Here is a 26,949-nt window from a genome sequence, read left to right on the forward strand (position 1 = left end):
ATCCATTCATTACTGATGTTGCAATCTGTCAAGCAAGTCACTGCTAGTGAAAACACAGGGCCCTTTTTCCAAATGCCCCAGGCACCCCAGAGTAATCCCACCACTAGAGTTACAAGTAACATGTAGTACACACTTAGGCTGAGTGATGAAAGTAAGATGACGTGTTTGTCTATCAAACTAGTCATAAATCACAGTTAACTAAAACTAAGGAACTGCCATCTCTAATGGGGGAAATACACTCGCCTGTACTATTAAACTGTGCTTGTTTCTAATTCTACTGACGTTGTACAAATGGTGGTGTGTTCACGTGCCATGTTGTCCTTTTAGTGAGGTAGATGGAGCTGGGCCAATGTTTGGCGTGCGAGCCATGGGAACTGTGAAAGGTTGGCATCCATGGGCACGCAAGAGCATCAACGTAAGTGATCCACGGTTCCGGGGCTTGTAAGTGGGGAGGTCCTCAAGTCTGGGCCCAGGAGCCTCAAAACTGTGTGGGAAAAAAAGATACAGATAATACGTTCAAAACATCGAAAGTATTCAGAACCCCCACTCGAACCCGTTTCATTAACTCTGGCAGGCTAACAGGTGCCCCATACGCACATCATATTACGATGTGTTATTTTAGGTGGAGGTGTACAGGGACGGGTGCTGGCAAATACCTCTCTTGGGCCTTCTAAGCACCTTTGTTAGAGCAGGCGACATCACGTGCCTCTCAACCCCCCCAGGGGACACGCCGGCCTGACGTGCGAGTCTGGCAGGTCTTGCTTCAATGCAATACAATGGTCGCTTAGCAACCCCGGGTTCGCGGTCGCTTTACTGATGGCACGCCTGGTATCAATGCTACCATCGCACAGCCCGAGTGCATCGCAGGAAGTGGCTGCAGCCGGCACAGCCGGTCGCCCCTCCTGGAAAGCGCTTCTTTTATATCGAAGGGTTTCATCTGCGCAAAGGCAACACTTGGCAAGCCAGAATGGATGGTAAATTCAACGTGGATGGAGCCAATACGGTTGCTTGGTGATTTGAAACCCATGAGTAAATGGCCTTCAAACGGTAACTTTCTTGTCACAGCATCTCTTGAGCAAAAAGGGTTGCGGTGATGTAATTACTAACAAGTTCTAAAAAAAATAATGTTAAATATCGTGAGAAAGCGCTGCGGGCGCTCCCTAATCTTTATGGCATTAAGCTGCTAACAAAAAAAGCGATGTTTACGCAGGAGAGGCGTGCCCGCCACATTTCTCACGGAAGAACGGGCAACGTGGCGTGCAGCTAGCTGTGCACGCCTTCCTGCCACACAACACTTAGAGCCTAGGTAGTTGCAGTCAGAGCTGCCTTTACCAGTTCCATGCCTGTCACTTCGAGCCTTCCCTGTCCCCCTCTCCCCCAACTGCATGCTGGAACGTGTAGTTTAATTTGTCCCAGTGTAAGGATGGGCTTACAAGTCCCAGCACGCAGTGGGGAAAGCAGGACTGGCTCCAGGTGTCCCGCATGGAACTGGGAAACTAGGCAGCTATGATGCAGTAAACGCTTCACGTGTACAGGCATGACAGCAATATCAGCAGCAGCAGCACACGCCTTCTTCAGAGCGAGCAGGCACAGGCCCAGAGCCAAAGCCGGCGGCATTGGCTTCCCTCACATAGCACCTGCCCTACTCACTCAGAACAGAACCTTCTCTGTACTCCTTTCGTAAATCCCTTAAAACTACACTATTCACATAACCCCCACAGCTGTGCTGTAACGATATAAGTCTGTAATGCCAGTATAGGTAACCAAAATATGCTCCTATAATGCAAATGCCTTGTACCCACTATGCCTTTCTCTGTAACCTGCTTGATGTCCTAACCTGTAATAGCGCCACGATGCACCCGAGCTGATGTGCGCTTTAAAAATCCGAATAAATAAATAAGGCAGCAGCAGAGGGATTTCCCCCACCTTCCAAACAGAGCAAATTGACCCTCATCGCAGAAAGCGCACTGCATCCAGTCGAGTCGCCTCCTCTGCCTCTTATGTCGCCCCTCACACACCAGCAGAACAGGTACAGCACAGGCCGCACTAGCGCAAGTTTCCCTGATACATAGGACAGGCAGTGGCAGGGCCGTGATCCCTCCTGCATGCTGAACGGTGGTAGCATACACAGCAGCCGCAGAGAGTTCCCTGCCCTGGTCAGATAGCAAGAACAGTACAGGCAGCAGTTATTCCGGCTTCCTCACCCATGCAGTTACAGCACAGGAATGGCTGATTTCCTGTACTAATGTGAGTGGGGGCTTACATGCTAGTAGGAGACACAGAAGTGAGTATTGAGTCATCTTCTTCGGCAGCTGCAACAATACTGCAGGCCGCCAGTGTGGCCGCCTTCACCTAGGAGGCGGCCCAGCAAGCGGGGGCTTGCTGGAGATCCGATCCCAAAAGTGAATCTTCGCCTCCTTTACACAAACAGTGCAGGGAAGATAATAGAAGAAACCCAGGGTTGGGTAGGAGGCCTAATACTAGCTCAACCTTGTTTTCGTCATTAGAATCCAAACGGGCTATTTTGCAATAATCCTGGCCTCACATTAGTGCAGGGGATTAGCCATTCTATGTCAAGACCAGAGGCTTCTCATTATGCAAGGTCAAAGCCCTTGAGATACATCATCAGTAACATATGATACTTGCGTGCGGTAAAACATTTTCAACATAGATTCCCTTGAGCAGTGAGCTGGTTGAAGGCTTCATTCCAATCTTCCCTCCGGACTAAGAGAGTTTGAAGCCATAGGACCCCTATGACAGTCTCCCCTCCTGCCCCCGGTGGAACGGGCTCCAAAGTCCGAAAGATGCACCCTATTCATAACCCAAAATGGGATAAGCAGCTCTGTAGAAAGGGCCTCCGAGTAGTGACATCCTACTTTCATAACATTTCTAGATATCGACCACACAAAGTTCTGGATCCTCTTGAAAGGAATGCTAAGACATGGAATGGGGTCATACATTTCATTTGTTTAGAGATTAGAGGTTACACCTTCAGGAGAATAAACCATCCTAACACCAGCTAAAGCTCTAGCACCAGATACCTTTTGAATGGACCGCAGATATTATCACACTGTGAGATGGGCACATCATGGCTGTACGGCTAGAGCGGCACTCACAGGCCAAGACTCAGACAGATGAAATACCACCTTCACACCCCAAACAGAAGAACACTCAGCTCTAGGGTGATTCTCAATGCCTTTTTAACCAGGAAGTGACTTCCTACTGGATTTCTTTTCCTTTTTTCAACACAATGTGTGTGACCAATAGAGCACGGCACTTTGGATTTCTGTACACATTCTATATGGAGGCCCGCGTGCAAGGGATTGCAAATTGATGTGTGCATAAAAGCCACAAGTGGCTTATTACTTCAGACCTGGGATGGCATAACTTCAGATCTCTTACCCATGCATTGTGCTACTTTCAGACTTGCAAATTCTCAAAACAAGGTGTTTAAAACCATCTCAACAGATCCACAGCTTGAGACTGCTCTTTGAGTCTGGGCTGAGCAAATTGAGTTATTTTATTTATTTATTGTGTGATCTAGCTTCAACAAGTGAAACTATACACACATCGAAAGACATTCAATCAATACAAAGAAAAGAAAAAAAAAATACAATCTCACATGTAATAGTTATTACTGAACTTTACTTTTGGTTGTGTTTAGCAGCAGTGCTGTCCTTTTATAGCAGTGTGCTCGATAATAATTCTTTAATGTGATGCAGATTGAAAATAAATTCAAACTTTACACATAATACAAATTGCATACATTAATATTAACTCGTTAAGAGAAACAAATCAGCAAATATCATAAGCAGAAGAAAATATGTGGTGAAGCAAAATTCTTTAAAATATTTACAACCTAAAGAAAAACAAAATACTCAAATAAAAACAATTGTGTGTAGTTTATAGTCTTTGCCTACACATCAGCACAGTCTTAGCCATATACTCAAGCATTAGACGTCTCGCCAAGAGACACCCTGCCTCGGAGTCGAAATAAAGGTACAATAGGTGTGAAACCCCTGCCTGAGCATAGTGTCACAAGCAATCTTTAACCCACCATAATAAGATGTTTCAGATCAAGGAGCCCAGGTCTTTTTCAATCAGCTGCCACACATTATACAATGCAATAAACAAATGCATGCTGCAGGTGTTAGTGCAATAAAGCCAGAATGAAGTTTCACAAATGGTTAGAGGATCATGTGCTCTATGTGTGATAGAGCTTTCAATATGGCTGCGCGGTTCCTCTGTGCACACCTTTATTATAGACTGAACATCTAACATCCTGCATTCAGAGAAGGGAACTACTGCACAATATGATGGGTGTGCTTAGTCCTGTGCCCGGGCTCCATTTCCACCCATGGAAGACTCAGAAATAGATCAGATCATACTATGCTATGCTATGCAATCAGAGAGGAACCCAAGCCGCAGAGGGGACCCTGGGCCTGACGGGGCTCGTCATTACCTCCTGTACCCCAGGAGATTCTGTATGTCAAAGTCTGAGCAGCACATCTCACAAGCAGCAGCAGCCGCCCCCTGCGCATTGCTCTCCCTTACTTCATGCAAAAGTGCAGGAGGGTCAATGGGAAAATAGGGAGGCTTTTGCCCTTCAGGCCACTGCTTGTGTAACAGCATGGGTAGCAGCAGCACACATACCCATCGCACACAAAGTAAAGCACATGCATCGGCATGCCAACTAGACTCAAGCAAACAGAACAGGTATAGCAAGAGCAATCGCATTGCAAGCTTCCCTCACACATTTCTGCAATGGATTCCTGATCTGTGATCTACTTTGGCGGGATCAACATGCACCCACACTATCATAAGCACTCCCCTTATTTCCCCCGCCACTTCAGCCCTTCCCCTTTCCCTTGCTTTGTTGACTATACTCTGAATAGCCTGGGGCGGAGGCGAGGGCACAGTGCACTCTACAGTCGCGATGTGGCACAGTATAAAAGGGATATAGCATGACATAAAAGTATTTGTATTTATTTGGAGAACAGGGATGCCGATTTCGATTGGAAATGACTTAAAGTAACACATTTACAGATGACAGAGACATTCCTGCGAACGGGTGCCTGTACAATGACCCAAAGATAAGAACAAGTAGTGAGCCAGTTTATGAGGGTGTAAAAAAAGTGGGACATATGCCAGGGACAAAACAGACCAGACAGATAAATATATATATATGAAACAGGTGACTTGCAATGGTAAGATTAACCTAAGGGGGCAAAATGACATTATTAAGCATCACTGGATGTATGGTGGGATCAGGTCAGGCTCAGACTGGTCCATACGCGGGGGTGGACTGGGAACCCAAAAAGGCCCTGGAAATCAGGTTTAAAGGGGCCCCATATTACACATGTTTAGCAATCCCAACCCGTTTCCAATGAGAATATTTGGAAATTAAATAAGGCAATAGAGTAATGCCTAAAGTGCAGACCCAACATGCAAGTATGGGCCAAAGTGAGCTTGTTTTTTTGCCAAAGTGAGCCAGTCTGATCAGTTACTTCACAAGCATTATTTGCATCCCATTTTACCAAAAACATCCCCTTGGGTGCTGCTCAAACAGTTTGGCATGAAAGGACCGAATTGTCATTTGTAACTATGGGCCACTTTTTAATTGATGCCTGAGCAAATTGGATGCCAGAGTCTGACCGTGGGTAGGGTCGAGAGGTTGTGGGAAAGGCCAGGAGTAAGTGAAATAAAGCTGAGCCTTGAAGCGATCCACTGTGTGGCTGGCTTTGACTGTGATGGGGAGCAGGGTCCAGTGGAATGGGGCCTGTAGGGAGAAAAAGCAGCAGTGAGAGGTGGCACAGGGGTGATGGGACAGTGAGGTAGATTGCAGAGCAATAGCGCAGGGAATGAGCTAATGAGTGAGAAGAGACACAATCAGAAAGGTACAGAGGAGCAACACCATTGATAGCTCTGTAGACAAGGAGAAGAAACTCGAAAAGGGAGCGTTGTGCCTGGAGAGCCAACCAGCATGTTGTTGACAGGCAGAAGTGGGGGAGGATCTGGGTAGGTTGTAGAGCCAGCGGATAAACAAGTTAAAGACTTTCTCTAGCGGGAGTAAGGAGTAGAGCGGAAGGCCAAGGAGTAGGCTTGAACAGTAGTCAAATTTGCTGGGCACGAGTGTGGAGATAGAGTTTTCAGAGTGGTTAATAAGAAATGGACACATTTTCTGTAAATTCAATAGGTTAATATGAGCAGTGGAGGCTGTCATAGTGATGGATTGTTGCAGACAGAGGTCACTATCAAAGGGGACTCCAAGGTTGCAAGCCTCAGGTGAGGGAGCAAGAAGATCAGGCAGGTCGGGAGATAGTGGTGGGTAGGGTATGGATGGGCATTGGAAGCCGTGGAAAAGATTACTTAGCCGGTCAAGTGGCACAGCGAGTAGAGCGCGCGCTTTGACATCCGTGCAGAGCCTGTGAATGCAGGTTCGAATCCCGGCAGCGCCAAACTCAGCACTGTGGGTAATAATAAGCAGCGCTCAGATACCTGAGGGTTCATAGCGCTATATAAATGCCAAATTATTATTATTATTATTACTTTCATTTTTGAAGAGTTTGGCATGAGGCAATGCAGAGTTGTCTAGTGATGAAGTGCAGTGAGAATGTTGGCAATCATAACATAACGTAGCATACATGTTACCCAACAGGTACTGCACGAGTAGTGGCAATTCAAGCATCCCTCACGCACAAAACAGGTATCTAGTGTACCCCATTCCCATATTTTCAACAGCATGTCCTTGTCCCCACCTGGTCTCCAGACTTCTCCCCCACATCCATGCCTGTGCATTAAAGGGAGTGTGCAAGCAGGGTGCAAAGTTGCAGGAGCTCGGGACAACTTGAATGAGAGAAGACGGGTGGTGACTCTTGCACATGAATGCACTGAATGAAGGTCTGTGTCACAGATAGCTCAAGACATTCAGAGTCTTGGACATGGCACTAGACCCCCTTTCTCTTCTAGAAAGCACCAATCCTCACGAGCCTAGGCATCTGTACTCCCCAGGATTTTATACTCCAAATATTGACCCCTATTGTCTAGGTTTTGGTTTATACTAAAGGTAAAGACATAAAGGCAGGATGTCTTATCCGTTTAATCTTCCTCCGGGACTTCTTAGACTGACTCTAAACTATCCAGGGGTTAGTTCTCTAAACAGGGATATTGAATTTTACCTTTCAGACACTCTTCCCAATTAGGCCCAGATACTCCTCTCTCTCTCTCTCTCTCAATTCCTGATGCTCTCCTCCCGTCTACTTTGCCCGCCTTCTTTATTTCTGGCATCCTCTCCCACTTCCCTCTGATGTCTTTCACTCCTTGTATGCCTTGCCTCGACCCTTTGATGTTTCTACTCTCTCCACTAATCTGCACCCTCCTCCATACTACTATTGCTTTCTCCACACTACACTCCCTCTTCACAATACTACTACGACTCCACCACACCTCTACTCAAATTACCTCCTTTCACTCATACAAGCACTCCACATGCACTCCCAACACTCCCTCTCCTAAACACAACTGCTAATCTTTCACACACATTCAGAGTGCAATACACTTGCACTCACTAACCAAGGCCTCACCTCTTACAAAAATCGCCTCCACACTCCACCATCCTTCTTGCTGCTGGTCTCTTGCTATACTCCTGCCTTCTCCTCTATCCTCAAAGGAATAGCCCACAACATCTTGTTGCCTGGAGACCCCTTTATGCCCCTCCTTGTCTTCTGGTTGGGCTGCTGTTCCTGGCCAATCTGGCTCCGTCTTCCTTGCGTGGGAGGTGTCCCATAAAGCAAAGATTGTATATATTGCATAAATACCCTGCACGCTTCTCCCTGTTGGAACACCACGGAACAACAATGGCGTGGCGGTGCAATCTTCAGGTTTGTGTTATGAGGGTATGGTCTTGCCACCCCTCAGGTAAGTCCAATCTTTTTTAGGACATAGTTGTTTTTTATCCCTAATTGTTTAGGGCAGCCGCACTAGGTTCAAGATCGGTCAGGTTGATGCTGTCTCATGGTGTGCAGTGTTGGTAACCGGCATGTCGAAGCTCCAGCTCTCCCTTCTCCCTTCTGGCATTCTGCTTCATGCAGTGCTGGCTGTACACGACTAGCGTAGGACCTTTGCTGGGGAAGCGTGGTCACTGGTTCGAATCCCCATAGCTCTCTCTCTGATGGAGTGTTTAGAAGGTTTTTGGCGGGTGCTGATGTTTCTAGGTCTCTTTGGTGTTCTTTTCCTGGATCTATTGCGTCTATAGAATTGGAATCATTTGTTTTCCAAGGCATGGGTGATGCAAATTTGTACTACACATAAATAACTTGTTACATGGGGCCCTCCCAACTGCCAACATCCTCCTCTGGAGTAGGACTGGCTCTGGATTCCTCCGTGGTAGGCCCCCCCCACTGCAGGCTGAAAGGAGTTACAATCCCCTCTTGACAAGGACATGGTTCCTGTACATCTTGGCAACAGCCTGGCACAGGCCATCAATAATTGTTTCTGTCGAAGAAATTGCAGGAACATGGTTGAGCATGGCTTTAATCCTCAATTATGGATGGATTCAGTAACAATGTTACATATTTCTTTTAACCTGGTTTCACCAGGGTTGTATCAGCGTGGAAGGTGGATTGCTTCAATGACGAAGGACTGTATTAAAACAGGTGAGGGTGTAGGGGTTGAGGGGTAATGTACCTCTTCTTCAACATGAATATACTGTCTAGCAGATCACTCAGCCCCACTCTTGTCATTACACCTCACAGAAGCGGGTAAGCGAAATGGTGATTTCGGAGGAGGCAAAGTTGATGGGAGATTTAGAGTGGTAAAGCCCCCTTTTTTCATGATGGCTCACTACTTGCTAGCTCCAACCCCATTCTATTTTCAAACCTTTCCTACCAAATCTCTCTAGCAGAGCCAGTCCTTTCTATTTCTTCTTACCCTGGGATTCGCGGTCCCGCAAGTATAATGGGAAAAGCAAAACCACAGGTCCCAGAATGCAAGAAATAAAAGTGACTAGGTTCTAGTTGAGAGTTCTCTGTAATCATGTATTTGCTATGTCAGATGAGTCCCCAGCGCAACATCCTGCTGTTGCCTTAAAGTGATGCATCTGTGTAACACACTAACATTGGATTCAGTTGTATTTATTGCATATAAGGGTGTCATTTCAAACAGAAATTGGGGATAATTGAGTGAGAGTGACCAGTTGATGAGGTGGTAGGGTACAGGGACACGAAACAGGGACAGACAAGATAACATATTTCAATGGCTAAGACACTCAATGCCTAAAGCCACAGCGAAAGGTAATATACTCATTGCAGAAAGAACATATGTGTGGTGCCTAGGTGGGAGGGGAGGAATAGGGGATAAGGGTGGCTCCTTCATTGGCCAGTAAGTGAAGCTTGAGCCTGCACTTGCAATGTTCCATCAATAGGTTGGCTTGGATGTCAAGGGGAGGGCATTCCAGTCAACAGGATAGTAGGGCCAAGGAGCAGAATCGTGTGGAGGCACTGGGGTCTGGGGACAGCAAGGGTGATGATGTAGGAGGATTACAGGAATGAGAGGGTGAGTATAAGTAGATCAAGTCCCCAAGGTGAGGTGAAGGCCTAATACTGTGAATAGCTTTATAGACTAGGAGTAGAATTGTATAGAGAGTCATTTTGCATGGAGAGACATGGAGCATGGCGACGGTGTGCGGAGCTGGGGGAGGTTTGAGATATGTTGTAGAGGGTGAACATGATGAAAATTAGGACTTTGCTAAGTGGAGAGCAAGAGCGGAAAGAAACACTGAGAAGTGAGCTTGAGCAGTATCACATTTGCTGAGCAGAAGAGTAGATGTGAGCACTTTAGTAGAGTGCTCTGTGAAATGGCACATCTTTCTGATGTTGAGAAGGTTAACTCACACAGCTGTGGCAGTAGCCGTAATGAGGACTCCAAGGCTGCGAGCACTGGGCAAAAGAGAGAAGACGTCCAGAGGGAAACGGATAGGAGAGGGGAGGGTTGGGTTAGCATTGTGGGCAGGGAGAAATTTGATTTCTACCCCAGAGGAGTTAAAAATCAGGCAGCATAGAGCCACCCAGTGGCAGATGGCTGTGAGGCATCTGGTGATGTGTTTGGAGGTTTCAGGGAGGAGGTAGGGAAAGGATTAGAAGGTCTCAGTGCCGTTGAGTGACAATGACGGTCAAATGATGACACGAGTTTGCCAAGGGAGGTGGGGGACGCCTACTGGAAGCTGTGTGGGGTAGAGGGTGTTTGCATTCCAAGAGATGTGGAAGGAACAGTTAGAGAGGTAAGAGGCCACTCACTGTGTATGTGCCATCCTTGAAACCAAGGGATGGGAGGGCTTGAAGGAGGTAGGGATAGTCTGCAGTATCGAAAGCTGCAGAGGGATTCAGTAGAATTAGAATAGAGGAGGGTGGAGAGCGATGAGCAGAGGTAAACAAGTTGGAGATGTGGGTGAGAGCAGTTTCGGCAGAGTGTGTGTTCTGAAACGATCTAGATTGAAGGGGATTGCAGTGGACCCATTCCTCGAGGGAGCATACGTTGTGGGTCAAGACAACTCACTCACAGGCTTTTGCACGAGGGGGCAGAAGAGAGACGAGTGTGTAGAAAGGCAATGGCGGGGTTCTTTAATATGGGGATCACAGTAGGAGTAAGGGAGATTGAAGAGGGACATGCTGTGAGGGCAGGTAATTGGTGCAAGCCCTTTAGTTTTTTTAGTGCATAGGAGTCACAGAGAACGCAGGATGGGATAGCTGTGGGCAGGAGGGGTAAGAGTTTGTTGGGGGAGAAATGGGAAAGTGAAGAGAGGGTGGGGTGGTGGCATCTGGAGAGAAAGACAGAGGAGGAGGAAGAGGTAAGAATGTGGACAAGATGTCACGCATCTTAGTGATTTTGGAGAGGCGTAGGAGACCGCCATCAGCGGAGACCAGAATAAGAAGTGTTTTTGAGGGGGAAAGCAAAGCTTAGAGGGTCATGAAAAGTTTGCAGTAGTGAAAGCGCAGCGATGATACAAGCTCACGGAGTAAGATGCTTTGGAGGAGTCGAGAGCAATAGTGATGGCAAGGATAGGGTCTGTATAGGCATTGCGAAGCATGAGGGAGTGGTCTTCACCACAGCAGTTTAGCTGGAGGCGCATGGGTGTCTTTAGTCTTCGGATCACTTGGGCGATCCATGCTTGAAGGTGGGGTGAAGGAGTGAGCAGGACAATGATAATCAAAAGAAGCGGTGAGTGTGTTGTGGAAGTCAGTGATGGCCAGTTCAATGGAATGGGAAAGCGGAGGCAAGAGGGTTTCCAGGGAGGACTTGATTTGGTCTAGAATTGGTCCCACGGAGTCCGGTTTGAACTTCCTATTGAGGATATTGGGAGGCAGGATAAGTGCAGGAGCAACGAAGATGTTGAAGTGAATGACTGAGTGGCCTTGGAGTGAGGTCTTAATAGTAAGGGCAGAAGAGTGGACGGTTGAGAATAGGAAGATGAGACCAGGAAGTTGTGGGTCTGACTTTTAAGGGGGCTAACTAACAAATTAGTGAGTGAGGGTGGAATGAAGCGGTAATTGGTTTTGGAGATGTTGAGAAGCATGGGCTTAATTTTAGGGGGGGCAGGGGTGTTTGTCCCCCCCCCAACTTTCATGGCACACCATTTTGTCCCCATTCATTTGGCTGGCGCACCTTTTCTTCAGATCTCATGTCCCCCCCAACATTTTCAGCAAAGCTACTCCACTGGTGAGAAGGTTAAGGTCACCCATTATGATCAAGGGCACTTGGGCTGAGTAAGACTCAGGTAAGCCAGGTGGCCAATAGATGAGGAGGGTAATGAAAGGGGTGGAAGCGCAGAGTTGGACAGAGATGTGTTTGAAGAAGGAGTGGGAAAAGTCAGGGGGGGGGGAAGACGGTGTTTTCTTACTGATCATTCGGCTAACACCTCCACCTTTTTGGGTGAGTCGAGGGGAGTGACATAAGGTGGCAAAGTCAAATGAAATCTGCCAAGAGTTGCAGTGTCATTGGGGAGATCCAGGTTTCAGTGTTGGCCAATAGAGTTTGTGGTGATATACAACCACATACATCTCAAACCGAAAATTCCAATGAACCAGTTAGAACTCGATTTAAGTGTACCGGTTTATGGACATTCAAGAGTCTGCTATTGACAAAATTCCAGTTGGTTCCAGTTGACTCATGGAACTGATTATTGGTGTCTATTAGATAAATTGGTTTAAAGTTGTATCTTCATCTAACCGTTAGAATTTTCTTTTCTTTTTTCCACTGGGTGCTTATCACCTCATGTCCAAAATTCACAAGCTGCAACTGATTCATCATTTGTACCCTTTCAGCTGTAATTTTCATGAGTGTGTTGTTACTGCTACATTGCAGGTTTCTATGACTATAATTCCGTGACTTAGCACCTTCTACACCTCTCTGGTTCATGAGCCTGGGTAGAGGAATAAACCCACAGATTCTTTCAAAAAGTGTTGGCCTTACCCACGGAGTCGCTGACGGCGGCCAACTGCCCATTCTTTTTAGTGCAAACGTACTTCCCGTTACTGGCCTTGAGGGCGACTCTCCGTCCACGCCATTCAATGTCAAACATTGTACTGGCAGAGCTAGAAACAGAAGGGGAAAAAGAGAGATCAGGGGGTATTCCAAGGATCGAACTTCCGGACAATTTATTTTTGGCCATTGTTTTTTGGTGAGAGTGGTTGCGAATACAACAGGGTGGTGGCACTGGCATTTTATGATCATAGCCAAAGGGGAAGGCCCTTTGACAAGATACTTGGAGTTTACCGTCTAGGAGCACTCACTTCTATTCAAGTTAGTTCTTTCTAATTTGAAGATAGGTAAAGGGGTGCAAGGGAGATAAACCAACCCTGACACTAGGTGGTATCAACAATGAAGATCAGCAGATGTCCACACCTTTGTGGAACCCTCCCATCCCTCGCACACCCAATATATCTTGCAAAACAATCAAAGATGTACTGTTTACTGTATCACTTTATATAATAATGTCACTGTAAAAATGTTATGTAATAAATATATTTTTACTGGTTCTGTGCATTAGTTTTCGAATTAACCAGGTGATATATGATGTAATATGGTTTATACAAAACTAATACTCAGGAACAGTAACAATATATTTATTACATAACATGTTTACAGTGACATTATTATCTAAAGTGATACAGTAAACAGTAAATCTTTGGTTGTTTTGCTTGTTTTGCGGTTCGGCTTTTTCGAAAAATCTCAGCTTTGGCCCTCTGAGGGCGCCCATGTTTCTAAGGTGGTAGCAGTGACATGTACATTATGTCAAGGAGGGGGTTTGCATTTAACCAGAGATTGTCACCTACATTTCTGTGCCGGTGGATTGGATGCCTCCGTGGGTGACGAGGGTCCAGTAGTTACCGGCACTCGTGTAGAATATGCACTTTCGTGTCTCTTTATCGATTTGCATCTGGAAGGTTTCAAAATCTGTTTCCTCATCCTGATTGGCTGACACGTTGATCCCTGGAGGTGAGACAAGGGAGAAGAGAATGACAGATATGCTGTAGGATTTGGGGAAGTTAAAGCCATTTACTATTCCTATTAACCCCTTGGAGCTCCAGATCCCCGTATGTTGCAGTCACATGGGACAACATCTCCCAATTTCCAATGTTCTTGCCCTATGATGAGCATTCAAGCAGAAGAAGGGGCCAGATATCAGTGTCCATAATAATTGCTTTCTAATTAAATATGTGGCACATTTTCACATACATATTCACTGTGGACATAATTCATATCTACAAAAATAAAAGAAATAAACGTAATCTAGAGATCATATCAAATTATAAAAATGTAAACTGTTCATTCGCAATCCTATTAAAAATACGAACAAATCTGTCTAGAAGGAAGTCATCCATCGTGGCTTATTGCAGGGAGTTTGCCAAAAATAATAATACATACTTTTCCGTGGAATTTCCCAATACCCCTAATCCCATGTTGGAATATGTGTGAGACCACAGAAAATATCTAATGTGACATCTATATATTGACAGCATGTGTTGATTTGATTTGATTAAGCATTTATAACGCACATACCCTATAGATAGGGTCCAAGCAGCTGCATCAAGGCGCAGATGTAAAATAAATGAAAGTTTGCAACATTCTGTCTAAGGTCCTTAGCCACTGGGAGTCTATCAAAGAAAAGGGCGGGAAGTGGCTTCCTGATGGCTGTAGGCAAACCGTGTTTTTACTGTTCTCCAACCCAGAACCAGGACAGTGACGTCATTCCCTTAGTATTCCACAATAGGAAGAGACACTAAAATGCAACTCCTTGGGCGCTAACTCGTTGCAAGCGCCCAAAACGATATCGAACTCTTCCAAATTCCAAGGCGAGCTAAGGTGACAGTACGGTCGAGTACCGGCTATTTGAAAGTACCACATGTGTGTGTGTGTCATCCCATTCCCAAAATCAACCATGTGCCTACAAATAACAAAATCAGAGCCCAACAACGGCTGCTGCTCCAATCTTAAAGCCAGTTTTAATCAATTCCTGTCCCCGGCTGCCATGTTAAGAACAAAAGTCTACTTATTCTGGCTGTGGCCATCTTTAAAATGTCTACCTGTTCCCGCTCTAAAATGTCATGCAGCTTCCATCAGGGCAAATGGTAATGCTATCGCGCCATGGAACATTAAGGTTTAATGTGAGTGTCTCATGTCAGGGGATCATTCTTGGGACCCCCAGGGAATCTGTTAGTAAGTGCTGCGCCACAATCCTGAAAGACAGGAATACAGAAATGATGAGTGCATCTTTCTCTGTGCCACCTCACTCCCATTAAATCATCACGTGAGGGGAGGGATGCCAGTGTGAGACAAAGGACTTACTGTTCGGCCTACTGCTGGGCCCGCCATGGCCTAGTTGACATTCGAGAGTAGCTCATGCCGCTAATTGCGTGAATAATTACTGCAGGGCCGCCACTTTATTGCAATGTCAGAAACTAAAAGCCGACGGGTGAGAATATACGGCCCAAGCAGTCATACTGAACATATTCACTACTGCAGCCGTTCGCTTGCTGACACAATTGCATCCCATACCCAGTTACAGGGGTGAACTAAGAACCAAAAGCGGCCCTGGAAATAACGTTCAAATTGGCCCCATATTACACATTTTCATCAAGGCCAACACTTTCTCTGAGAAAATTTGAACATAAAATAGGTTCCCTCACCAAAGGATTCCAGGGTGCAGGGGCCCACCAGGAAATCTGATATGATATGATCAGTCATTTATAACGCGCCTGTATACCAGTGTTTCTAGGCGCGACAAGACAAGGAAGAGAGAGGGAGGACAAGACAAACGATCTTACTAGGCCTTGTGTCATTCAGATCGTGCAAATGCGAGAAGGAGAAGTGCAAGGGGAAAGGGAGGGGGGAAGTTCAAGGGGGAGGGGAAGGGAAAACTGGGCAGCAATGCTCTGAGTAAATGCAGCCAGGGCAGTGCTGCTCTCGGTAGTACAAGGAGAACCAAGGACTGTAGGGTTACAGTTACAGCCCCTAAGTTCGTGGTAGGCCTGGAGGCAGTGCAAATGTGACTGATCAAGAAAGAGCTTGGTGTCCTGTGAGACTCTGAGGGAAGCCAAGCAACCAGTTGGTACAGCAGACAGGTAGGTAGCAGGGAGGGAGAGAGAGAAAGTAGAGGAGAAGAGGAACGTTTTTGAGCTGCTTCCAGAACTTCAAGTGGTCGGCTCAAGTTTGAGAGGGGCGGGGAGGGCATTCCAGAGGGAGACACCTGCAGAGGAGAGAGATCTGGCCCCCACTCTCTGCCTGGAGAAGCATCTAACCGTTAGAGAATTGGAGGTAGATGAGCTAAGGGCTCGAGAAGGAAGGTATTTTGGAATAGAGTGTTGGACATAGTGCAGGCCCCGGCCCCAGAAAGCGTTGTGGAAAATGCGAACGGTCTTGAACTTGATCTTTGCAGCCACCGGGAGCTAGTAGAGAGATTTCAAGGCTGGAGAGATACGGTCCTTGGGCTTGAGGCCAAGGACAAGTCTTGGAGTCCTGTTCTGGATTAGTTGCAGAGGGCGGAGAGTAGAGGACGGCAGATCTTAAAAGAGGCTGTCGCAGTAGTCCAGCCTAGAGAGACACAGGGCTCTCAAGACAGTGAGCTTCTGGGGGAACTCCAGAGTTCCCTGTAGGCCAGTCCACCCCTGGTGTGAAATCCCTTTTAAAAATGATGCAGTGTTTACCAAATGCCATGATGATCCACACAGAGGTTTGCTTACTTCCAGCATGAGTTGTACCATATATGTACGTGAAAGCCCTCCTATCAGTGTTCTGGAACAAAATTGTGGCCTTTTTGAAATGCTGGGGTCTCAATTTGTCAAGTCGCTCTGATTCCATCTTGCGCCCATACCCTGATGTATCCAAGTTTCTTGTGTAATCATTGTGTCAGCCACTTGGTTGGAGGAGACAAGTAATCATTTTGATGCTTCTTGTTTCAGAAGTTGAGATTTCGCTGGAAAATGAGGCTACCATGGCAATTTACAGCTGAACAACAACCTGAAGTTCCGCCCTGCTTTAGAAATAGCTCTTTTTAATTAATCACTAGGATAGACTATTGGCTCATCCTCTTTCTGTGTGACCCATTCACTTTTTGTTCGTCCCCTTTCTTCATGTTGGCGCCCTGATGCCCGTGGGCTTCGGCACCTTATACATCTATAAATAAATAAATATATAAGTGGAAGCAGCAAATTTAAAACTCCTCCCAGGGATTGGGAGCTACTAGTTGTTCCTGTGCAGGGAGTACAACTGCTTACATGACCAGGCCCCAGCTTCTGCACCCCCTCCAGCCTGCCCACACACCCATTACTTAAATAGGTCTTACTAGGCAAGCTCATTGCCGACATCCTCACCTGCGGACGAATGCAAGGACTTCACCTGGCCTGTTAGGAGAAGGATATGGCCAAAGGCCAGAAACGCGTCCTCCCTAAGTCAGACATCACAATGAGTCTCTCCCTAGATTCATGCTTACAGTCTCACTACCTCGTAAACAAGCTTCACATCTCAATCACCAACGGGAGGCTAAGACTCATAACCTCACACATATCCTCAGTGTCTACCATGGTACTCCTCAATGCTCCCTCAGCCATCCTACACACAGCTGATATCACAAACCGCATCACTAACGGCAAGCTCAATGACATCATCATCACTCAAACATGTATCTTCCAACCTCTTCACACACGCTAGTGTAGTGGAAGAGTCAAAAGCCCCTACCAAAAGCTCTGCTCCTATATTGCCCATATGCTGGGAACCAGAAGTTGCGACACATGCAGTACCAGTGAGGATGCCTGTACCGCAAAGAATCCTTGAAACAAACTGAGAAAACCCTATGTGCATTCACGAAGATATGATGGTCTTTAGGACAAAGTCCCGGAAGAAGTGTGAATATTAGTGAAAAGAAGAATGGGGACGTCATGCGAAGCAGAACTGATGCACCCTGGAAAGATGCACAAGACTAAAGAACTTAAACATTCTATAAAACCTGAAGAGGAGGTGTTAAAAATGAGCAACATTTCGGGTTCGAAATGAAGATGCGCATGCAAGGAAATGCTGAAGAAAATGCAAAGTCATTTTACAATTCTACAGACGCGGTATGCAGTAACGCAAGTAGACAAAGTGATCTTGAGGCTGGCTACGTAGTGAATAGATTGCGGCAATGCGGCAATGTATATACATAAGAATGTATCGAACCTGGATGTTTCACAATGTACTTTAGCAAGGCTTGAACCCCGTGAATAGAAAGGGTTTCAGTGTGGCGCAGTTGGAAAACAGCCAAAGGTGAATGAAAATTCAAGAAAGGCTTGGATGGCACAGCACCACGAGTCGAGGAAACCGTGAGCCTGGTTGTTCATCCAGTAGTTACATGAAAGTGAGAAAGAAACAAACTTATTTTTGAGGTGGAATGGAAAAAAACTGAAGGCGTCAAGAGTTCATCATTTAATAGTATTAAATGCAGCAAAGAGCTTGAAAGCGTGGTCTCGTCACATGGTCAGATTGAAATAGACTTTGGGTCGAGCTACACCGAAACCAAACGATAAAACCATGCCACACTCCCTTTTATTCTCAGGCAGAGAGCTTCTGCAAGGCCAAGTTCAAACCCTTAATTGAAAGGCAGACCATAAGAGTGATGATGGATGTCAGACTAATTGAGTGGGAAGCTATGCTCAAGACCAGCCCACAGGCATCTGGGGTACCAGCCTGCGTGCTGCTGGCATGTGGAATATTCCAGAAGGGTACAAGGGTGGCAACCAATAGTAGAGGGCCAAGTAACAGATCGCTGTGTATTTTATGAAGATGACTTGCACTAGTGGAGGGATTAGTTGTCCACCTGATGTTCGAGACCCAATCACTACCCCTGTTAGTATGGAATGTATACTTAGATGTTCACTGTAAGCCTATCACATTCCCAAGTAGGTTTTTGTAGTTTTCCACGTAATGTGATGTATTTGATGGCGAGTTTTGACTATAGGAGTTGTGTTTTTTATTAAATGCATTGAGCGAAATCGAGCGAACGTCCGTTGATGTCCGTTGTAACTCCCTGTTTTAGATAATTTCAAATAAAACAGCACCTTGTTTTGCCAACTTTCTGAGTCGGTTTGATTATTGATGTATGGGTAAATTCTGCTTCCCCATCCATCTCTAAGTATTGTTACCTCGTCTTAAAGGGCCCTAGGTCTATGGCTTCACGTGGTAGCAGAGGTAGGATGGTTAATGATCTTTCGACCCAGTAGGCTTTTAGGGTCTTCGAAATATCGATGTCCTCTGCCATTTAACCGGAGGACCACGAGGCTTCCTCTGGATAGCGGCCGAAACCAAGTTCTTGCAAGACAACAAAATAGGTGGGACAGGTCCCTCTTTCACAGAATTCCCCTCCTGGTTTCTACAGGCAGCTGAGCGGACCGAAGGCTAAGGTGGCTGGTTGAGGAGGAGCCGATCCTGAGGGTCAGGAGTTGAAAAGCAAATGGTGAGTAGATTGAGAAAGGCGGCAAAAAACGATGTATGAATATTAAGTGGGGAAAGTGAAAATGGGAAGAAAGTAACGTAGGGTTGGTGGGGTATTTAGTTTAACGACGAAGAGCGTCAATAGAGTGAAGGATGAGGAGCGTCATAGATTAAGCCCATTAATCCTATGTCCAGGGACGTCTAAAAGAAGTTATTTGAAAATCCAAGTGGATATACTAAGGCTACGAGTGAACAAGGTTTGCTAAGGAAAATAACTTTTAGGGGCAAGAGTAGCCACAAGGAGCATTGGCAGAGATACATGTTGGGGCCGGCCAGTCAGTCTGTCTGTATATTGTATGTATTGTATGTATTAAGGAAATGATGAAATGTCGAAGAGGGACAACTAATAGATTGTGATAAAAGACTCAGAGTAGGTTATTTATTTATTTAGTTATTACTGGTAATGATTGATTAGGTAGTTTGAAGAGAAGGAAGACCTAGAGGTTTGGAGCAGCGACGATTGGTGCTTGCTCATATTGTATTGTTTTTCTGAAAAGTATTTTTCTGTGTAAAATAATGGTAAGTATTGACAGTCGACAGTGACTTGTTATGATGGAGGATGTTACTCCGCTCATGCACCTGTGCAAACAGCTGCCAAAACACACAGCCAAGCTTAAGCAATATAGTGCAGGATGGGTTAAGGGCACAGCAGATAAAATGTTCATGCCATGGCCACAAGGGGGATCACTGTCAAAAGCAGTTTTGCAACACATGACCACATACTTCCACGCTGCTACACAAGAAATAAATTGGAAAAGAGGTTAGCTAGCCTAGAGCTTTGGAAAATGTATCAGGCGGAAAGGTAAGACCCTCCTTCTGAAGACTGGGTGCTTAACCAGTGTAAAGAGGGGGGTGTTGAGCCTTCTGCTCCCCCTACTGTGCCTGAAGTTAATGGCGATAGTACAAAAGATGAAGGATTGTATCCATTAAGAGAGCTTAAGGCAGCGACACGATATAGTAATCCGATACATGAGCCGCCTGCTTATAGCAGTGACGAGAGCCCAGAGAGAACTCTAGAAAGAGATGTGATCTCTGATGTCCCACGGAACAAAGAGAAAAGTGAACGATCGAGTGCGACTCTAGATATAGGACAAGAAATTAAGAGATGGAAAGGAGAAAAAGACAAAGCTGATGAGATGGCGGTCATACAGAACAAATCGATGGGTGGTCAGATATTGCTCAAACAAGATGGGAAGAGCATCGAGGAAGTACAGCAAGGGGAAGATCAAGACGAGGAGGATAAAAAAGACAGGGAATGAGAGAAACGATTGAAAGAAGAGGAGTCTAAAATAAAGACTAGACAAAGACGGGAACAAATGTATCAAGAAAAACAGTTAACAAAAGAAGAAAGAGCAGAAGAGCAAATAAAATATGACAATAGGCGGAAAGCAATTGAACAAGACGGATAGAAAATAAAAGAGAAGGAAGAACAGAAGTTAAGAGACACAAGAATGCAAAGACGCAGAGATGACGAGGTGCTTAGGGCAAATGAAAGAAGAGAAGTGAAAAGACAGGAAGAGGAAAGAGTTAGGGAGGAAGCAAAGAAACCAAGAGAATTTGATGAGGAAATGGAATGAAAGAGAGGGCATGAGACATTGATCGCATTGAGAAAGAGCTAATGGAACCTAGTCCAGTAGTATTATGAGAAGATATAGAGGAGTTCCTCCCATCACAAGAACCTATGCCTGGACCCTCTCGAGTAAATCTAGAGGAGAATTTTGAGATAGGAAGCATCAGAGACAGAATAGAGAAGGCTTATCAGGAGATGAAAACAAAAAGTGAATCGAGAAATAAAGGGAAAGATGATCGATCTGAAAGTACCCAGTCACAAGGCAAGGAGGGAGGCCTGTTCAGCCTTGAGCATAGAGCCCTGTCGTTGGACAGGCTAACTCTAAAAAGAGACAAGAAGGACGACAGTCATATTATTTGGGGACAAGATATGTCAGATTAAGACAGGGAAACCTTCCGTGGGGAGGAGGGTGATGGCGCATGCAGTCCTTCAGACAGACGAGGAAGTGAGGTGGTCGGATTTGGACTTGCCGAAAGAAAGAGCACCAGAGCCTATAGGGCGGCCAGAATTACTTAAAAGTCAACCTCTTAGTGAGAGGGGAGAATCTCCACCATATGTGAGAAGGCTGTGGTCATTACCAGGAAGAGGGCGATCAGGAGCCATTGTCCCTGCTATGAACAGGCAGATGATGGGAGATCATTGCGATTTTGGGATTTCACAATTTCCCTTGTTTGAAAAAGGAGGGGCCAGACCACAGTTTATCCCGTGTCCCCAGATGGATAAGGATAATCTAAGGTGTAAGCTCCCGAGTTTGACTTCGGGCGCCGGGAAATTGATCTATGAATTTGAAAAAATTATAGGAGGAAACATGTTAGCTATAGGGGACATTAAGGGTCTTCTAGCAGCTATCCTTGCGGAAAGGGCTGATGACATTTGGACGAGAGCAGGATACTCAAGTGTCACAGCACAGAACACAGTGCATGTTGTAGTGCATTTTAATAATTATAGAGCAGCAGTCTGGAAAGCGCTTAGGGTACAATATCCTGATACGTAGGATATGGGCGCAATCAAGGCACGTAAGATGCAGGAGGGTGGAGATCTGCTTGCTTACATTCCAAATTTTCAAGAACAGTGGTCTTTGGAAACTCGAGAGCTGTGGGGTAAATGGATACCTGTATTATATCATTTTATGTCAGGGATTGCCAGACCAGGTACAGAGACAGCTCAAGAAGCTGGAGGGTATGGAGGCAAACCCACGGCCAGAAATACAGCTGACCATTGGCACCATTGCTTATTGTTGCAAGAGAAAAATCGAAAGAGAGAAGATACTTGGAGGTTTGAGGAAGCTAAGTTAGTACAGAAGAAGCTGTGGAAATATGCTATAGAAGAGGCGATGTTAACTAGCATAGAAGGGCCAGAATCACAACAGAGAGCAGGTATGCCGCGGGTGAATAACTAACGGCGGATGGATCAAGGAGGGAACGCATTTATGCCGAGAGGCAGCGGAGGCTTCTGTGGAAGAGGAGGCTTTCAGAATAATCGGGGACATTTTCAGAATAAGCATGGTGGTTTTCGGAGTATGCAGAATGATAATCAAAGCATGCCGGGAGAGCAAGCTAGACCTGTGCGTTTGACATGTGGAAAGACAGGTCATATTGCGCAAACATGTGAGAGCCAAGGGTATGTGTAAAATGGGCAATTTTCAAGAGGGGGGACAGCTTATCCCCCAGCATATAGCCTACAAAGTAGGGACGGGTTTGCCCAAGATCAGACAGTGTATCAGGCACAAGTACCACAAATGCAAAAGGCTTTACAACCACAGCAAGAACCATCAAATCTGCCTCAAGCGCAGTCACAGCACGCACCCATGCAGATAGAGCAGAGTGTAAACACACGACAGTTTTTATCTCCTAGAGTGGAGGGGTCACTGTCGCAGCAGGGAATCTTTTTACAGGCACAGGAATAAGTATGTGCCCACAATAGGACAGCTCACTGGATGTGTTCAGTACTATGGGTGATGCCAAATCCGCAAGAGGAACCGAGGGTTGACGATACCATAAGAGGCAAATCATTTTCTTTTTTAGTAGACACAGTGGCAACTCGCTCATGTATATGAGAGGGAACATTTTTGTTATTAGTTAATGCCATGAATGCTCAATGGTTCTCCGGAGCTACAAGTAGAGTTCCTTTTACTGAGAAATTGCCAGTCCCTATAAGAGAGTGTGATATGCCTATCCGATGGTTTTATTCAAGACAGACACCAGTTAAAATACTGGGCAGAGATTTAATGACAAAGCTAAGTATGACGATTTCCTTCACTGATGAAGGCATAGTGTGTTAAATGGCAGGACTAGGTTATTGTGTTACTGTTAGAGCCTGAAGTTTTTCATTATGGAGTACACATTTTGTTAACGTGGCTACCCGTATAGTGGACAAGGTTATGAGAATACCTGATGAGTTTCTGTTCAGGCCACAGATACCCATGGATGTAGATGTAGAGGGGGGGATAGGTTTTTCCCTTGTATTTGCAGACTGTCATGCCTGTGCCTTCTCCCACTACGCACTGTATGGTATGCATTATGCATACAGAACGGCTACACCGTTCTATACACGGTGGAGGCTTTTTGATGCTCTTCTGGGAAAACGGCACCAGCAGCTGATACGCCGATAAAGTCACGTGTTCCTGGACACGTATTTAGCAGCACGTCAAGCTACGTTAGCTTCTTCTGATTGTTGTTGCAATCCTGGTCAGAAGTTTCAGTCATCTGAATTTAAGCCAACTACAGCGTTTCCGGACCTCAACTCCTCTGTCTGAGGGCGTTCGTGGGTGTTTACTTCCTACCATCCATCTGAGCGAGTTTTCTGTGATTCTTGGGCTTTTTTCCTCATAACAGAACCCCACTTACTCGCACTAGTTTCCTCTAGTTCCGAATCCGGCAAAGATACTATGTAGTATCCCTGTGTAGGCACAATATTTTACGGTGAATGACTTGAAAAATGTGTTTTACTCAATCCCGTTGCATAAAGATTCCCAGGATCTTGCGTCATTTACATTCCATCAGACTAAGCTGAAAAGTACACGTTTGTCCCAGGGGTACTGGGAGTCTCTATCGATTTTTAATAGGGTCCTGCAGATGGACCTAAGCAATATTGATTTGCCCAGTGTTGTGCTGCAATACGTAGATGATATTTTGGTCTGTGGCACATCAGAAGAAAAGTGCAGACGAGACTATTCAGCTAATGATTATTTTAGCAGACAAAGGATATAAGGTGGACAAAGAGAAATTGCAGTATTGCCAAGAAGAGGTGTTGTACATAGGACAGTTAATCTCACATGAAGGAAAGAAAGTTACACCTGAAAGAGCTGAGGCGATTTTGAAAACATCAAAACCGCACACGATAAAGCAAATGCAACAGTTTTTAGGACTATGGAATTGTGTTAAGAGCATGGGTATTTGATAATAGTTCATACACGAGACCCTTGTTACATGCCCTGAAAAAGGTGCAGGTGAATCAGGAAAAAATTGAATGGACTGAGGATATGGAAGAGGGGTTTGATGAACTAAAAAAGGCAATTTGCACAGCTCCAGTTTTACGAATTCCCAATTATTCTGAGGAGTTCTTTTTATTCTCGCACACGAATGGGACAGTCATGACAGCAGTACTCGCACAGAGAACTACATTGGGGTACAAACCCTTAGCATATCACAGTGGGATTCTGGACACAGTTATGAGGGGTCACTTCCCTTGTGGACAATCGTTGGCAACAGTCGCGTTTGCTATTCAGAAGTCTGCCACCATAGTGATGGGGTGCTCCATGATGTTATTTGTTGAGCATGCTTTGTTTGCTGTTGTGGAGAAACCTAAGGGTACACTGACGTCTCAAAGAGCTTCTGCTTATGAGGTGGTTACATCGAATCCAGCGATTAAAATAGTTAGGTGTAAAATGGTGAATCCTGCCACATTTGTAGCTGAACCACTGGCAGAGAATGAACAAGTGCATGATTGCTCAAACTATGAGGAATTCTATGATGCGGTCCCGAGAGTAAAGGAAAATGCTCTAGCAGCTGGGGAGGGTTTTTTTCATTGATGGTTCTTCGAAGATCGATCAAACTGATGGAGAATGGCATTCGGGCTCAGCTGTGGTAAGACACAGAGCCAATGGGGTATTTGAAGTGGTAGCAAGTGCGAGACTACTGTCTAATTTTTCAGCACAGGCTGCAGAATTAGTGGCGCTTATTGTCACGCTCGAGAATCACACTGGGCAGGAAGTGACAGTGTACAGTGACTCCGCCTATTTGACATCAACCGTGCACGCATGATTAGCACGTTGGAAAAGGAGGGGCTACCTCCGAACGGATGGCACTCCAGTGCAGCACGCCGCATTATTGGATAGGCTTATTAAAGCACTAAAACTCAGTAGCCATCACAATAGTTAAGTGCACAGAAGACACTAAGAGGGCTGTCTTTATTTCATGTGGAAACCAAGCCACAGACGAAGAGGCCAAAAGAGTTGCATAGTCTTCTGATATTTTTAGTTTTGATACTCCTAATGTAAAAGAGAAAATGGTTGTGATAATGATTGTGAATGAAAGCTTTAATCATTTGTCGCGAATGCAGTTAATGGAAGTTAATGGTGGAGCTCCACAGGAAGAGAAGGGCCTGTGGGCATGGATGGGGTGGTCTTTATCCCCTTCCGAAGCACTGTGGTGACAAGATAGCACTGGTAAACCAGTGTGGCCGGTAGCCTTATTAAGGGTGGCATTAGAACAGCTACACTACCCTGTGCATGTCACTAGGCAGAGCCTCTCACCAACCATTGCGGAGGACTGGTTTGTACCGAACCTGTTAGAACACGTTGCTTTTTATGTAGTAAATTGCATCGTATGTCAAAGGTTTACAGCTGGGCACACCCTGCGAACAGTCAAAGGAGTAATTCCTCAATCAAATGGTCCTTTTCAGCATTTACATATTGATTATGTTGATATGCTGCAGGTCTGTAATGGATAAAGGTATATGATAGTGGTAGTGTGCCCTTTCACAAGGTGGATTGAAGCTGGTCCATGCACACATCCTGACGCCACTTGCACTGTGAAGTTCTTAGTCAGAGAAGTATTCTCTAGATGGGAAGTATGTGAAGTGCTGAGATCAGATAATGGCCCCCATTTTGTGAAAGAGATATTTGAACAAATTAACCTATTACTTAGCATTAAACACACATTTTCTTCTGCTTACCACCTGCAAGTGAACGGCATATGTGAGAGACTCAACGGTCTGCTCAAAGAGAGAATAGCTAAGTTGAAACCGACACTGAAAAAGGGGTGGCTGCATTGCCTGCCCCTTGCATTATATGGATTGAGAAATCAGCCCGGCTCTGATCACCACCTCACACCCCACAAACTAGTCACAGGGAGGCAAATGAGAATGCCTCCAACTCCTCCATCGAGGACTAGGAGTGATGGTCAGACAACTGCAGAATTGTTAGGAGATGAGTAACGTGCTTACTTAACATGTATGACCACTAGTATCTGTGTCTTTTCAGATCAAGTCAAGCGAACAGGATTTCGGTCTCGGAACACAGATGAAGACCATACAGCAACCGGACCTGAAGGACTATGTGTACCTAAACTGTTTGTTGGAGATAAAGTTCTGATCAGGAATTTCACAAGAAAGTGGCACGAGTCCCGATTTAGCGTCCCTTTTATTGTGGAGGATATTACCCCATCAGCAGTCAAAATCCTAGGGAGACGAGCTTGGATGCACCTAGGAGACATAAAAGTCTATGCTGGAGAGGCTGACAAACCCCCAACCCATTTGGAAGCAAGTCAAGGAGAAGTTCAGCACGTACAGACTCGATTGATGACGAGGAAGAAGGACGCAAAGACTGTCCAGTAGACAGATGAAAGTGTACATCTGGACTGCGGCTCCCCTGAAACACTCTTTCTAGCTGCTAAGCAGGGAGTGAGCAAGTTACTGTTAATGAGCCACATGAGTTTGTGTCCTGAATGCTAGGTTTCACATCAATGGGATCCTCCAAGTCTGAATGAACCCCCTCCTCATTCTCCTCACCTGAGTCCTCCGTAGATAACTCACACCTCCTGTCTTTCTTCCGTCTGAAGGTCTTCTTTTTATAGAGATGTGGCCTCCCTCGGATGGAAGCCACTGTGTCGCGTATATAAAACGGTGAACACAGGACCTCCTCCCGAGAGTGCCTGAGCAAGAGGAAAAAAGCCGGTGGCTAAAAAAACCTCTCGATAGGATCAGTTTGTGGAGCAGAAGGCGTTGGCATGCTTTTCCAGACCTCTTGATGAAATGCGGAAAAAAGACCAGGAGGAATCAAGGCTAAGCAAGATGGGAAGCAAGAAGTCTGGAACAGAGTAAACTGGAAGTCAACAAACACAAGAGAAAAGCAGGTAAACCAC

General features: G+C 45.6%; 1 protein-coding gene across 2 annotated transcripts in view; it reads right to left on the reverse strand.

Moving 5' to 3' along the window:
• FSCN2 (fascin actin-bundling protein 2, retinal) overlaps window positions 1–26,949 on the reverse strand; it is a 215,626-nt gene that overhangs the window by 17,271 nt on the left and 171,406 nt on the right. The window contains exons 2-3 of one of the 2 annotated variants that reach the window (XM_069655146.1): window positions 13,329–13,485; window positions 12,466–12,587 (exon numbers count right to left, since the gene is read on the reverse strand). The exons of the other annotated variant lie outside the window; for it this stretch is intronic. Coding sequence (XP_069511247.1) covers window positions 12,466–12,587; window positions 13,329–13,485 — 279 coding nt within the window. The remainder of the gene's footprint in view (window positions 1–12,465; window positions 12,588–13,328; window positions 13,486–26,949) is intronic. 2 annotated transcript variants of the gene reach the window in all.

The sequence above is a fragment of the Ambystoma mexicanum genome, chromosome 3q, assembly GCF_040938575.1.
Source record: "Ambystoma mexicanum isolate Mex_15411 chromosome 3q, UKY_AmexF1_1, whole genome shotgun sequence".
In the NCBI taxonomy this organism is placed as follows: Eukaryota; Metazoa; Chordata; class Amphibia; order Caudata; family Ambystomatidae; genus Ambystoma; species Ambystoma mexicanum.